General features: G+C 38.1%; 1 protein-coding gene across 4 annotated transcripts in view; it reads right to left on the bottom strand.

Moving 5' to 3' along the window:
- OTUD7A (OTU deubiquitinase 7A) overlaps positions 1-14283 on the bottom strand; it is a 415292-nt gene that overhangs the window by 102531 nt on the left and 298478 nt on the right. For all 4 annotated transcript variants that reach the window (XM_072616550.1, XM_072616557.1, XM_072616565.1 and 1 more), the window contains one exon: positions 4888-5070. In XM_072616550.1, the coding sequence (XP_072472651.1) occupies positions 4888-5070 (183 nt within the window). The remainder of the gene's footprint in view (positions 1-4887; positions 5071-14283) is intronic.

Here is a 14283-nt window from a genome sequence, read left to right as displayed (position 1 = left end):
TTTTCTGGTGGCAAGGAGTTTGAAACTGGGAGGATGCCCATCGATTGTGGAATAATGTAACAAACTGTGCAGTGTGATTATGACAGAACAGTATTATTCTATCAGAAATGATGAGCAGGATGCTTTCAGAAAAACCTGGAAAGTCTTACATAACCTGATGCAAAGTAAAATGTGCTGTGCAAAAAGCAACAGCAAAATGGTAAGATTATAAGCTATGAATGACTTAGTTATTCTCAGCAGTATAATGATCCAAGACAATTCTGAAGGACTGATGATGAAAAATACCGTCTATCCCCAGACAATAAACTGATGATGTCCACATTTTTTTACTTTATTTTTCTTGAGGGGTTTTTTTGGTCTATGTTTTTTTTTTTCCCACAACATGATTAATATGGAAATATGTTTCGCATGACTACAAAGGTATAACCTATATAGACCTGCTTGCCTTCTCAATGGGGGAAAGGGAGAGAGGAAATTTGAAACTCAAAATTTTAAAAACAAATGTTAAAAATTGTTTTTACATGTAATTGGGGGGAAAAAAATTTTAAATAAATTTTTAAAAAATAAATGTTAAAAACTGTCTTGACCTAATTGGGAAAAAATACTAGTAAGAAAAAAGAAGTGATAAGGGTCTGAACTAGGGAGATGACAGGGTAAGTGGAAAGGAAAGGACCTATTGAAGGGCTGTGAAAAGAAGAGATCTAAAACATCTAACCAAGTGCCTTGCAGATAGTAGGTGCTCAATAAATATTCGATTGATACAAACATTTTTAAAGGCTCAAAACGGTCATGTTTAGTAATCAACTATTATAATCACTATGAGAATTATGAAATATAGCACATTTTAAACCCACATTTCCTTTCTGATCTAGGCCACAATTACAGTCTTTTTTTTTTTTTTAACACGACATTCCTTTTAGATTTTTTCCAAATGAAATTATCACAGGTTCATTATTAGTATAGTTAAAAACTTCATGACAAACTCATGAAGTGGTACACTTGGGACCCAATGGTCCTACAACATCTGTTTCAAATTAGGTTACTTGTTACTTGTACTATTTCCCCTGATATTTACCCCAACCCCCTCCTCTAATATGCATACCATAAAGATATGCTAGAAAAGATAAAGATACCATTTAGAAAATAAATTTTGCTCTCTCTCTCACTCGCACTCTCTTTCTCCCTCCCTCCCTCTTTCTCTTCCTCCCCCTCTCTCCCTCTTTTTTTTATTTTGACTCTCTCTCCTGCCTTTCTCTCTATCCGTTCTCTTGCTCTCTCTTCCGCTCTTTTCCCCTCCCTCTCCTGTGTCTTTCTCTGTTCTTCTTTTCTTTTTTAAAGGGAAGTAGCAGACATAAATGGCATTAATTTACTTTTGGTCAAATAGATGCTAAACCTGGAGCTCAAGAATTGGCAGATCATGTAACAATCTACACCAAATCTGGTTTTCAGATATTTCTCACCTTGTAATTTGAGAGAGAGGAATTTCCAGCAAGTCACGCTTCAACATTGGTATATTTTAATCTAAACAAATAGCACATATACCATTAAATATCATTTTCATATTCCTGATGAGTTTCATATTATGTTTTCATGAACTGAAAGTCAATTACATGTTGCCTGTGAAGTAAGTACCATTGAATTAAAATTTATTAGGCACTTACTATGTGTGACAAAGTCTACTAGGTTTTGGGGATACAAAGATAAATGGCACAAAAACCTTCTCTTTAGCAGTACACAACTGACTGGGATAGAGGTGGTTCAAGGACAGGGAGGAGATACATGAATATAATCATGATAGAGAAAGAGAGAAAGAAAGGAAGGAAGGAAGGAAGAGAAAGAGAAAGAAAGAGGAAGAAAGAAGGGAGGGAGGGAGGGAAGGAAGGATGAAAAGAAAAGGAAAGTTTAGTAAAGTTTTATAAAAAATGGAAGATTCCAGAAACCAGACTCAGGATTATACTCTAGCTGAACCTTCATGTCACTTTTTATCTGTGTGACCTTGGACATGTCACTTAACTTCTCCAAGACTCAGATTCCTCCTTTGTTAAATGAGAGGATTGGATATGATAGCCATTAAAGTTCTTTTTAGCTCTGAATCCATGCTCTCCATGTTCCCATGCCCTGCATGCTGACCCAACCACTACTAGTTTTTAACAGGAAAAAAAGTTCTGACCTCTGGTCATTTATAGACTTGATTACAAGTGCTACTATAGTAGAAAAAAAGACTCTTGGTTTCAAAATACCAGGGTTTAAATTCTAACTAGTTGCTAACTACCTGTGCAGAGCTGAGTTAGTTCCTCTTCTCTTTGGGATTCAATTAACTCCCCTATAAAAAGAAGACACTAGACAGATGATGACTTCTACAATTTCTTCTACTTCTGAAACCTAGAGGCATAAGTATGATTTTGTAACCTGGCATAAAAAGAGGGTAGGTGGGGACAGGGAGGTAAGACAATGATGAGTTCACTCATGGTGGGAAAGGGAGAAGTCCTGCACTTGACCCCTCACCCTCAAAGATAGGGGAAGAGGACTGGGCAGCTGCTCCAGGTGAAATGTGGATTGTAGAGAATTATAAGATGGGATGTAATGAAAATGGTTGTGCCAGAGAGAGACAGAGATAGAGAGAGAACATGTCCAGGGAATAAGCACCCTATAGTGGATGTTAGCGACTTGGGTAAAGGCTCCATCAGTCCTAAGCTCTGATGAAATATGGGTTATAAGGGTATCACTCATAATTTGAGAAAGGGAAATTTCCCATCTTTTAAGTCATGTTGAATGCCTAGAGGTCACGTAAACATGATATAACTGACTCACCATCAACAAGACATATAATTAGAATTTTTATTCCTCCCCAAAGCTGGGAACATGACCTGTGTTGACTCCATCCATCCATCCATGCTCTCTGATCCAGACTCATATATGGACCATCAATCAATATGCATTTGTGGATGGTATGAGGTGTGCCACATGATGTTATTAAATAGTACTAAATGTTAAATCTTAGCAGTCTGAAAGAGGCAGATTCTTTGATGTAAAAAAATAGCTTCCAAGTGTTAAAAGATCATCTAATGGGAAACAGCTGTTCCCAATACAAATAATCATACATAATCTTCTTCTCCTCCTCCTCTTTCTCCACCCTCCTCCTTTTCTCCTTCTTTCTCTCTGTGTCTCTCTGTCTCCATCTCTCTCTCTCTCCCTCTCCTTCTCCCTCTCCCTCTCTCTCTTTCTTTCTCTTTCCCTCCCTCCCTCCCTCCCTCTCTCTCTCGCTCTTTCTCTCTCACACACACACCAAATCCAAAGTTGTCTTTTTCCCACACTGAAATGTGAGTAAAATTTGAATAGGAAATTATAATGACAAAAGTTATTCCAAAGGGGCCTCCTCCAGCATCACCCTCAGTTGAAAATTACAAAGTTCCTGGTACTCGGAAGTACAAAACGTCTTTAGGACTGACAAAAACAAATGCCAAGACTACATTTGCATCTCCCAACAGTTCCTGCTATCCTAAGCCTTAGTTGCCATTTTGGGCACTGGGATTTCATAACAGAGAGACTAAATAAGAATCCAATTATGTGGCACTTGAACATCCAATTTAGAAACTCTAAAATTTGAATTCTATTAAAAACAGATGGGATTATTAGCCAGGCTTGATAAATACAGCTATAGCAAGGGTAGAATACAACATCTTCATGTAATATCTTCTTTAAAAAATCATATGGTGGCCAATAATTACTATATTTACCAGGATAGAAAATGCCTGAGATTGTAAGATGTACTAAGATTTCAAAATGTAAAATAGCATTGTGATAAAGATTTGACAACCCTGATTGCCCCATGTCTGAAAACCAAGCACACTGGGTTACTTAGGGGTGATCTGGTAGTGAAAAGGCTAATGTTAAAGGTCCTTCAAGGAGATCTTTTATGAGGTGACACATGTGGTTAAGGTTACTCTTGTCTTGAGTAACACCCAGATGGTGGAGGCTGGGGATGGGAGTGGAAGAATGCATTCCAAATTGCAGAAATGAACAAAACACACTGACCAGGAGGAGTTCTGGGTTACATGCTTGTCTTTGACATTAACTGTCTATGTGACAATATATATGTCAAAACAACTCTAGATCTGTTTCTTCATGAGTAAGTGAATAGATTGATGAATGAATGAATGAATAAACTGCATGTACTATCACTTCCCAGACATTTCCACAGCATGTTGTCTGAACTCTGGCATCCTGGAGGCTGCTCCCAGTTTTCTAGGCTTTTATAGGGGAGCCCTTGTCTTGCCTTGCCTTGAAGTAGACCTTCATGTCATTTCAACAGCCTGCTACCCTCATGCCCTGCTTTGGAGTTGCCTTTTCTAAAATCTCCCTTCTTTAGAGTATAAGCTCCTTTTGGGCAGGGACTGCCTTGCTGTCTTGTATTTCTATCCCTAACACTTAGCATAGCGTCTAACACATAAAAAATGATTAATGGACACTCTACCAACGAATCAAAAGTCTTTTCTGCTTCAAGATTATGTAATCTGAGAGTTTGCTATGGTTTCAAAGACATAATTTTCTTCAGTAAATTGTGGATTTTGTCTCTGTGTTCCCCTCCTCCAGATCAACACTTGGCATTCCCAGCGACTAGAAAAATAGTAGAAATACTAAGTCTAATACTTCAATCGATCCATTCACTTACAGACTTGATGAAGGTGTGTGTGTGTGTGTGTGTGTGTGTGTGTGTGTGTGTGTGTGTGTGTGTGTGTGTGTGTGTGTGTGTGTGAGACCATGAGTGGATAGAGCGTGGGTTCTGTAGTCTGGCCCTTCTGTCCTTGTCTCACATTCATCTGAATAACGGAGAGCTTAGTAATTTAACCTTCATTTCATAAATTTGGTATAGTTACAGTTATTTACCTTGGGCAATGTCATCCTGTCTCTGAAGGCAGGGTCGTTCGATTTTGTTCACCTGTTGGGCTGGTTCCCTCTCTGGCTGCTTGCAGTATTTTCCTTCATTGAATACCTGTGGCAAGTTAGCTGTATGAACTTGTCGGAGTTGCTCATAGTCACTCAGAGCTGCAGTCAAGTCCCAGTTTTTGCCTGCAAAGAAGGAAAATGGTTATGTTGTCTGTTGTGATCTATATTAGAGGATACCTAAGTTTATAACGTGACCAACATATTTAATAATTTATTCATCCATGCCTACAAAGAACCATAGGAGATAAAAAGATAAGTAAGATGTAACCTCAGCCTTTACAGAGGTTAAAATGATGAAGGGGAGAAAATGATTACACAATATAATACAATTCACAAAAACCCATTCCTGATTTTCTAGAGACAAAAAAGGAGGCACCTGGAAAATATATTTTGTTGGGACTTAGAATCAATGCCCCAAATTGAATAGTTTTACATAGCACAATGTATCGCTGTGTTATGGTGTTTATTGTATTATGTATTTACATAGTGTAACGTATCATTGTATTATGGTATAATTCTACTGTAATCTAAAAAATAACAAAATTCTTTGGTCAACTTTCATACTACCCTTGTGAAAACTAGAGGGGGAAAAAGACAAGCATGTGATATTTTGTGAAAGGAAAATTAAAGAATCTTTTTAAAGAATGGAAGAAAGTATCTCAGAATATGAATTGGAAGAAATCTATAGTCTGTCTATTTTAACTCATACTTGAAGAGGAATCTACATATAACACTGAAACACAAGTGAACATCTGGCCATTGCCTAAGGAACCGTGATGAAGGAGACCTAACTCCAGAGGCAACACATTTCACTTTTGGATGGCTGTAATTGTTAGGAACTTCCCCAACTCCCCTTATATAAAAACTAAGTTGGTCATTTTACAACCCATCAATTGCTGTTAGCTCTACTCCCTCTTCTAAGGAATAATCCTTCAACTATGAGAAGAGGGAAACAGATACTATCCCTCTCCTCCAACTTCTCTTTTGTAGACTAGACATCCCCAATTCCTTCAACTAATCTTCAGATTATCCATGAACTTGAGGCCCTGCAATCTCCTGGCTATCACTGACCAAATTCTCTCTCAGTCTTTGACCAAATTCTCTCAATCACTTACCAGATTCTCTCACAATCATTGACTCACCACTGAGTTTGTGTGTGAAAGGGTTCTAAGACAATGAAAATGTGCCTATCTTAAGCTTAGTGTGTATAGACTACCCAATCTCTAGCAAAAGGAGAGAAATATTGTACACAATTTGATTGAATTCTGAACTTGTAGTGTTTTTGGAAATGGCCAATAAAATTTTAACTCTAATTTCATGCATTAAATAAATTTCCATTTTCCCCTGCTTAAGTATGAATTGAATGTATTAATTATTTTGACTAATTATGTATTAACTGAATTAGTGAATATGGAAAAACTAAGCCTTAAAAGTGCAAAACAACATCTGTACAACTCATTTTCATCATTCTATTTTTAATGCATGCTCAACACAATCAATCATAACGTCTGAAATTGTATTACTTAGTTATTTAGATTTTGAGCACATTTTGATACTCTCCATGAACAAAGCTATAATAAAGTCTCTCAATTCATGAAGACCAGAAAACTAAATCAGTGTCCTTTGGGCAAACAAAAATGATTCAACCAGCTGTGTGGTTTTTTTTTTTTTACAGTATGTCAGCATAATGTATTATAATTATTATTTTACATTATATTTTACTTAGGAGCTAAACTTAGACCTTTAGAAGAGCAATGGAATTCAGTCTAAGTACACATTTACTCACTATATAAAGTGTTCAGCTCTAGAGACCTGGATTCTATGTTGTTCTCCATGAAAATGATCACAATGGCTTTTGAAATTTTCCAAACTTCTTTTGACTCACAATTCAGTTAATTAGTCAATAAATATTTATTAAGCACCTACTATGTGCCAGGCACTTTGCTAAGCATTGGGGATGCAAAAAGAAACAAAAGATAGTCCCTAGTCTCAAGGAGGTCACAGTCTAGCGAGGGAGAAAATAAGAAAACAAATAAGTACAAGCAAACAAGTTATACATAGAATATATATTGAAAAATCGCTATTTATCAGTATGGGCGCATATCACTTTATACATTCTGAAGCTTTTTACCTTTTTAATCCAACTGACAATTTTATCAAATGTAGACATTAAATGTTTCAAAAATATTTGTTAAGTCACTGAAAGTCAAAGGAGACACTTAGGTGTAAGCACAGACTTGTATACCTAAACCTCTATGGTCCTTTCCAATTCTAAATTCAATTCGTAGAAAATTGGGCCACTTTTCAAACCGAGTATGTTCCACAACAACTGATCAACACATTCCCTGACATTGTGCCTTGATCGTTGCTCAGTCCAGTGCATCAGGCAGAAGGAAGAGCAGCCTGTGACATTCCCTGCCATCCTGGTAGGCAAATCTGATACAACTCAATTCAGCAAGTATTTTATAAGCCCTTAGGTGCAAGGTTTAGCGCTAGGCTAGGGATAGGAAGACAAAGAGAAAAACCTAGTGCATGCTCACAAAGTGCTTGTCTTCTCCTTGAGGTTACAACATGCAAAGACAAGTCAATATCATATAATCTGTGAAAGAGAGAACACCATGCCTTGGGGTAACATCTGAGTTTAGTCTTGAAGGAATCTAAGGATTCTAAGAAAAGAATATATGGCAGTACAAGAATGGTGGTTTTTGGTCAGGACAAAGGCACAAAAATGAGAGATAGAGTGACATGTGTGAGGAACAGAGAGAAGGCCAGTTGAGTTGGATTGTTGTGTCTGGAAAAAGGAATAAAGTATAATGAAACTGGAAAGCTAGGTTGGAGTCAAGGTATAAAAGGCTTTAAAAGAGCATTTTTTAGCAGTTTACATTTGATTCTAAAAGGAATAGGGGACCACTAGAATTTACTGAGTAGGGAAGTACCATGGTCAGATCTTTGTTAAAGAAAAATTACTTTGGAAGCTGTAGGTAGGATGGATTGGAGTGAGGAAAGACTTGAAGCAGGAAAAACAATTAGGAAGCTATTGCAATAGTCCATGTAAAAAAGTAATGAGGACCTGAACTAAGCAGTGGTCATGTGTGTACAGAGTAGTTCTCATATAGGATGGAGATGCAGTTAAGGTATAAATGGCAAGATTTGACAACTGACTAAATAGGTTGTTGTTGCTATGTTTGTCCTTTCTTCTCAAAGAGGACCATGACATCGAGATGATGACATGACTTGAAGCTGACTTTGATTTGAGGGAGGGAGGGTTGTACAAGGTCACCAACCCCACTTTCTTCTCCTGAGACATCTGGGTCCAGTGGCCAGATATTCATAAGGACGACTGGAGATGGCCCAGGATGCAGTGGGAGACTCTGGTCCTTTCAGATTGGATATGTGAGATGAATGAGAAAGAAGAATTGGGGTAACACTGAATTTTAATGGATTGCCAAAGTGAAACACTTGAAAATGGTGATACTATTGAAAGAAATGAGGAAATTTTGTAGAGGGGCTGGTTAAGGGGAAAGGAAAATTACTTCTGTTTTAGACAACTGAATTTGAGATATTTCCAGTACATCTAGTTTGAAATGTATGTTAAGACAAGTGTTGATGGTGTTCAGGAGAGAGAGTTGCTGGATATATAGATCCATGAATTGTTTGCACAAAGATGATAAACCCATGGGAGAGGATATGATCATTGAGAATGTGGAGAAAGGAAAATGGAGAAGAGATAGTACAGAACCTTGGAGAACACACACATCCATGGGAGGTGATTTCTGTGTTGTGCCACCAAAAGAGACTGAGGACACATCAGAAGGGAGAAGGACAACCAGGAGGGAGTAGTCCTATAAAAATTAACAGAGAACAAAGAGTATCCAGCAAGAAAAAAAGGATTAAAAGTATTCAGTGCATCAAAGAGGTCAAAAAGGTCTGAGAAGACCACTGGACATGGCAATTAAGAGATCATTGGTGACTTTTGAAAGAGCAGTTTCAGTTGAGTGATGAGGTCAGAAACCAGAATGACTTAGCATGAAGATGTGTCTTTGGATGCAGAGGGAAGGAGGAAGCAGGAAGTGGAGGCAATAAGTATGCACAGCTTTTTCTAGGACTTTGGCTAAAAAAGAGGAGAGAAATGGAACAAATGCTTAAGGAGATGCTAGGATTGAGTAAAGTTTTTTTTTTAATTTTAATGTGAAAACCAGGTTTATTATAAGAGAAATGAACATGCATGTAAAACCCAAAGGGTTCTTTTCTTTTAATGGGGAAAATTTGGACATATTTTAAGGTAGTTGATTATGAGCCAGTACAGGAAGAGATTTTTTATACTAGAAAGATATGTGGGGTGATCTTATGGAGAAGATAGGGTTTACCTGGCAAGAAGGGACACATAATTTCTCAGAGAGTAGAGGAAAAGAGGAGAGTGTAGGGAAAGATATCAAAGGTCTCAGAGGCACCAGAAACAATCTACTTGAAAAGACAGGATATACACATAGAGAGTGAGGAGTTAGGAAAAATAAGGAGGTGAGGAAGAGTCTGAAGTTATGAACCTGGGTGACTAGAAGGATAATAGTGTTCTCAAAAGAAAATGAGCCTTTCTCTCACCATATCTTCCTGGTTATGATTCTCCCAAGCCTTCCTAACACTTTCTCCTACTCCTACTTCCTTCTGACTGTGGTTATGGTTGCTGCCATATTCACCCATGTCCTCTGATCACACTCCATACATCTCGCTTCCTTGCCATCCCCCTACCCTTCTCCTTGGCCCCTCCAAGGTCTTTGCTCCTCTTCCTCACCACTTACTAAAAGCCTGTCCTTCTTTAAAACCCAGATCATGCCTCACCTCCTGTCAAACCTGCCCTGACTGTCTAAGATTTCAGTGAAATATACTTGCTCTTCCTGAACTTCTTTGGTAACATTTTCTGTTCTACTTATTTGGCGTTAGCATATAGGATATTTTACTCTTATTGAACTGTGTGTGTGTGTGTGTGTGTGTAGTCTACCCAAATAAACTATGTTGTATCCCCAGCACCTAAGACAGCATAATGATCTGAAGATGGAAAAAAGAATAGGGACAAGAGTAGTGACCAGATCTGTGATAACAGTCACCAAACTTCCAGGTGAGGAAACCAACCTCCAATAATACAGTTTGGCACCTTCTTTGAAACTTGTATTCTTACAGTTGCTTTGAAGGGTTAAAGATGTTTGGCAGGGTCATACAGAGGTGGGATTTGATTCTAGGTTAGTTCTCTTTCCACTACTCTATGCTACCTTTTAAGAATTATTATAATTACTCATTAAAATGTCATGATTATTCATTAAAAGTATTAATTTATAATAGCTTACAAAATGATTAATTTATTAATAACAAATAGGTGATGCAACAGAGGAAGTGCTGGGTCTAGTCAAGAAGTCCCAAGTTCAGGGGCAGCTAGGTGTCACAATGGAAAGAGCACCAGCCCTGGAGTCGAGAGGACATGAGTTCAAATGCAGCCTTAGACACTTACTAGCGGTGTGATCAAGTCATTCAACTCTGATTGCCTCTAAAAACCAAAACAAAACAAAACAAGAAGTCCCAAGTTCAAACCCTGGCATCAGAAACAGCTGTGTTGTCCCTGAACAAATCACTTGACTTGTGTCTGTCTTAGTGTCCTCAGTGATAAAATGGGAATAATAATGGCACCTACCTTCTGGAGTTGTTGTGAGGATTAAATGAAATAATGCTTGTGAAGTTGCCTGGCACTTAGTAGGCGCTTAATAAATACTTGTTTCCTGTCTCTAAATAGGAAAAATAGGCTGAATTAACATTGCACTTTCAGGTCTTCCTATATATTATTGATCTCCATAGCAATCCAAGATAGATATTCTCCTCATTTTACAGATAAAGAAACTGAGGTTCAGAGAAACTGTGATTAGAGCGCAGCAGCGCAGCAGCACAGCAGATGTGAATGCCTCTTCCTTAACGTCATTTCCACTGATAAAATCGTATCAGGATGTGACAATGCCCAGGACTTTGGAGGCCAGAACTTTCTTTTCTGGGTACCCACAGGAGCTATGCTGCATCTCCATGGGGGCTGCTTCTCAGAAACATAGTTGAAGGCACTGGGCTGGAAACATTACTATGGAGTAACATATACTTTTTATGCTTTTTAAAAGAAGTAAGGTTGTGGGGGAGAGGGAAGAGGAACTGGGGGGTGGTGTCTCTTCCAAATCTATCTATAGCATCATTTTTTTAAAACTTTCTCTTTTATTTTCAGTTTGAATCATCTCCTTTCCAAATGATCCCTCCAAGCAAGAAAAACTGAACTCATTACAAACATGTATAGTCAAGCAGAACAAATTCAGCATTACCCATGACCTTCTACCCTACCACTCCACTCCCTGTCCCCCAAAGTCACAATCTTCACTGCTAGTCTATCATCTCTCTATCTGGATGTGGGTACCATGTTCCATCACAAATCTTCAGAATTATGGCTGGTCATTGCATTGGCCAGAATTCCTTAGTCTTTCAAAGTTGTTCGTCTTGCCAAAGTGTTTTCCTGGTTCTGTAGATGACTAGTTCTTAATATGTAATTATTATTTCAATGTAATTGAAATTCAATTAATATTTTATTTATTAAAATAATCTTTTTTTTTTCTGAGAAAGAGCCTATAGGTTTCATTAAACTGTCAAAGAGGGCCGACGACACAAAGGAGCTTACGGACTCCTAACATAGGGTACAGAGGAGGTCATTGATTTCTTTGATCATGAGAGATTTTGCTGCTCATACAAATGGCTTCTCTCAGAATTCTTTAATTGAAGATTTATTTAGGGAGGCTGGGAGACATAGCTATATGTGGTCAACAGTAATGTCATTGACCCTAAAATACTAAAGGCCCTTAAGTGAGGGAAAGAAATCTTTACAAGCATGTTTGAAACAAGTGCCACGTCTAGAAAAAAAAATCTGTTTCTTCCTTTTTCTCCTTTCCTACCCTACCTTTTAACTGTATTTTTTTCAGTGACTTGCATATACATAGCTCACAGGGTTGTTGTGAAGATTATATGAGAAAATGTATGGAAAGTACTTCATAAATGTCAAAGCCCTATACAAATATCAGCTATAATTAGTAGTAAATTAATCATTAGTATGCATTATTAATTGGGCTTAAATTAATTTGTGTAAGATAATTATATCCTGGTCTGACTTGAAAGAAGTAATCTTAGAAGAACAGAAACTATTCATTTCTTACTGTCATCCATCACATTCAACCTATCTGTTTCTTAACTAAAATACATGTTTTCCAAAGAAAACAATGGGATCAAATCAAAAGGTACCAGGAAACACTCAATCCCTTATTGTTTTGCTAATAGCCCCTATGGGGATCTCTTAGGAGACAGAGAAACTAGAATCTAGACTTCAGCAAGGGTCTACAGTAATTCAGCCTCACTTGAATTCTTCAAATACAAAGACTCAGTCTCTAGGGTAGTCAGTTTTCCCAACTCCATTAAATTGGTGAAACCTGAACAAGGAAGTTAGACTTTCATTCCCAAAGCAAGTTTTCTAACCTGCTAAAGAGATAGAATGATTCAGCTAGATAAATATCTCTTAGGTTCCTACTATGTATAACACTTTACTAGCCTAGGTATACAGAGTCTGAAGCCAAACAGGAACTTTCCATTCTACTGGGGAGGTGCAATATGTACTCAAATGAGAAAATATAACCTAATAACAAGGTGAGAAGATTATTAAACTGATTTGGAAAGGTCTCTTGTAGGAAGTAGGACAAAAGGTGTGTTTTGAAGGAAGCTAGGGATTCTATTAGTTAGAAAAGAGGAGAGAATGTCTCTCAGATACACGAGATCACCACGGAGGACACGCAGCCCATTATTATATAGACTCTAATATGCCAAAGGTGAAATCACATCCCAAACACGTCTAAAAGCTCTAAAAGATAGGATACAGTGACCAGCTGTGACCCCGCTGCTGGCGATGCCTAAGGCTGCTTGGATCCCTTGAATCCAGCAGTTCTAAATTGAGCCCAAGTTGTGCCTGGGATAAATGGTAAGACCTCACCTCCATTCTCCACCAAAAGGGGGGTTGTCTAAGGAAAGCTGAAGTGGCTCAGACTGGAGAAAGGGACCAGGTTAAAAGTCCGGAGGTGATCGCTGGAATCAGACCTGCTGATGGCTGCTGTACTTCCAGCTAGGGGAAGATCGGGAAACCTATTATTTTTCAAGCTGTAATTTCTTTCTAGAACACACTAAGTCTCTCAGATGGGTATCAACCCTATTCCTGCACATCACCATCAAAACAGCAATTAGCCTTTGCAAAGCATGGTATTCATAACAAAGACAGTCCCATTGAAACCCACCATCCCACAGCAACACATGGAATTCTAACCTAACCCCTCCCTGCCCCTGGCCAGCCCAACACTTCACTACCTTTCAATACCAGGTGGATCGCAAGTCTCCTAACTGGTTTTTTCAATCTCTAATTGATCCTATATATTTATGTCAGAGCATTCTGTCTAAAGTACAGCTCTCATTTTCATCATCACCACCACCACCACCACCATCATCATCATGGTTAATATTTATATAATACCCGTTATGTGCCAGGCACAGAGCTAAGCTCTTTACAGATATTATCTCATTTGACTCTCACAATATAAATGTGAGGTAAGTGCTATTATTATTCCCATTTTACAATCCAGAAAACTCAGAAAAACAGGTGAAATGACTTGCCCAGGGGCATACAGCTAGTAAGTGTCTGGGGCAGATTTGAATTTAGGTCTTCCTGAAACTAGACCAAGCCCTCTAACCACTGGGCAATCTTAGTGCACTACCTAGCTGGAACTACCCTGTTCAAAAACCTTGAATGGCTCTGTACTGCCAGACAAAGTAAATCTAAATTGTTTAGTCTTACATTCAAAGTTCTCATCACTGCAATCCCAGTTTCATTTTTTCAACTCTTATCTCTTAGAATTCTTCTTTATTTAGCCAATTCTCCTGCAAAACAGGAATAGGGAGTAATGGTTTTGGGGTTGAAGAACTTAGATTTAAATCTTGGTTTCAGTTTATGATTTGGATATTGGATATGATATTGGATTTATGATCTGGATAATTCACTGACCATCTTTGAGTCTCAGTTTCCTTGTCTATAATATGAAGGGGTTGGACTAGATTATTTCTAAGTTCCCTTCCAGTTTTAAATCCCATGACTATTTACTATTCCACATAAACATTCCATAGTGCCCATCTCTTAACCTTTGCTCATACAAATGCTCCTACCCCGAAGTGCCCTCCAAGTCCTTTCTTGGCTCACTGATATCCTACCCATCTTTGAGGGTTCATCTTAAATGG

Source organism: Notamacropus eugenii, chromosome 1 (assembly GCF_028372415.1).
Source record: "Notamacropus eugenii isolate mMacEug1 chromosome 1, mMacEug1.pri_v2, whole genome shotgun sequence".
NCBI lineage: Eukaryota > Metazoa > Chordata > Mammalia > Diprotodontia > Macropodidae > Notamacropus > Notamacropus eugenii.
This window is presented reverse-complemented; position numbering and strand designations above follow the sequence as displayed.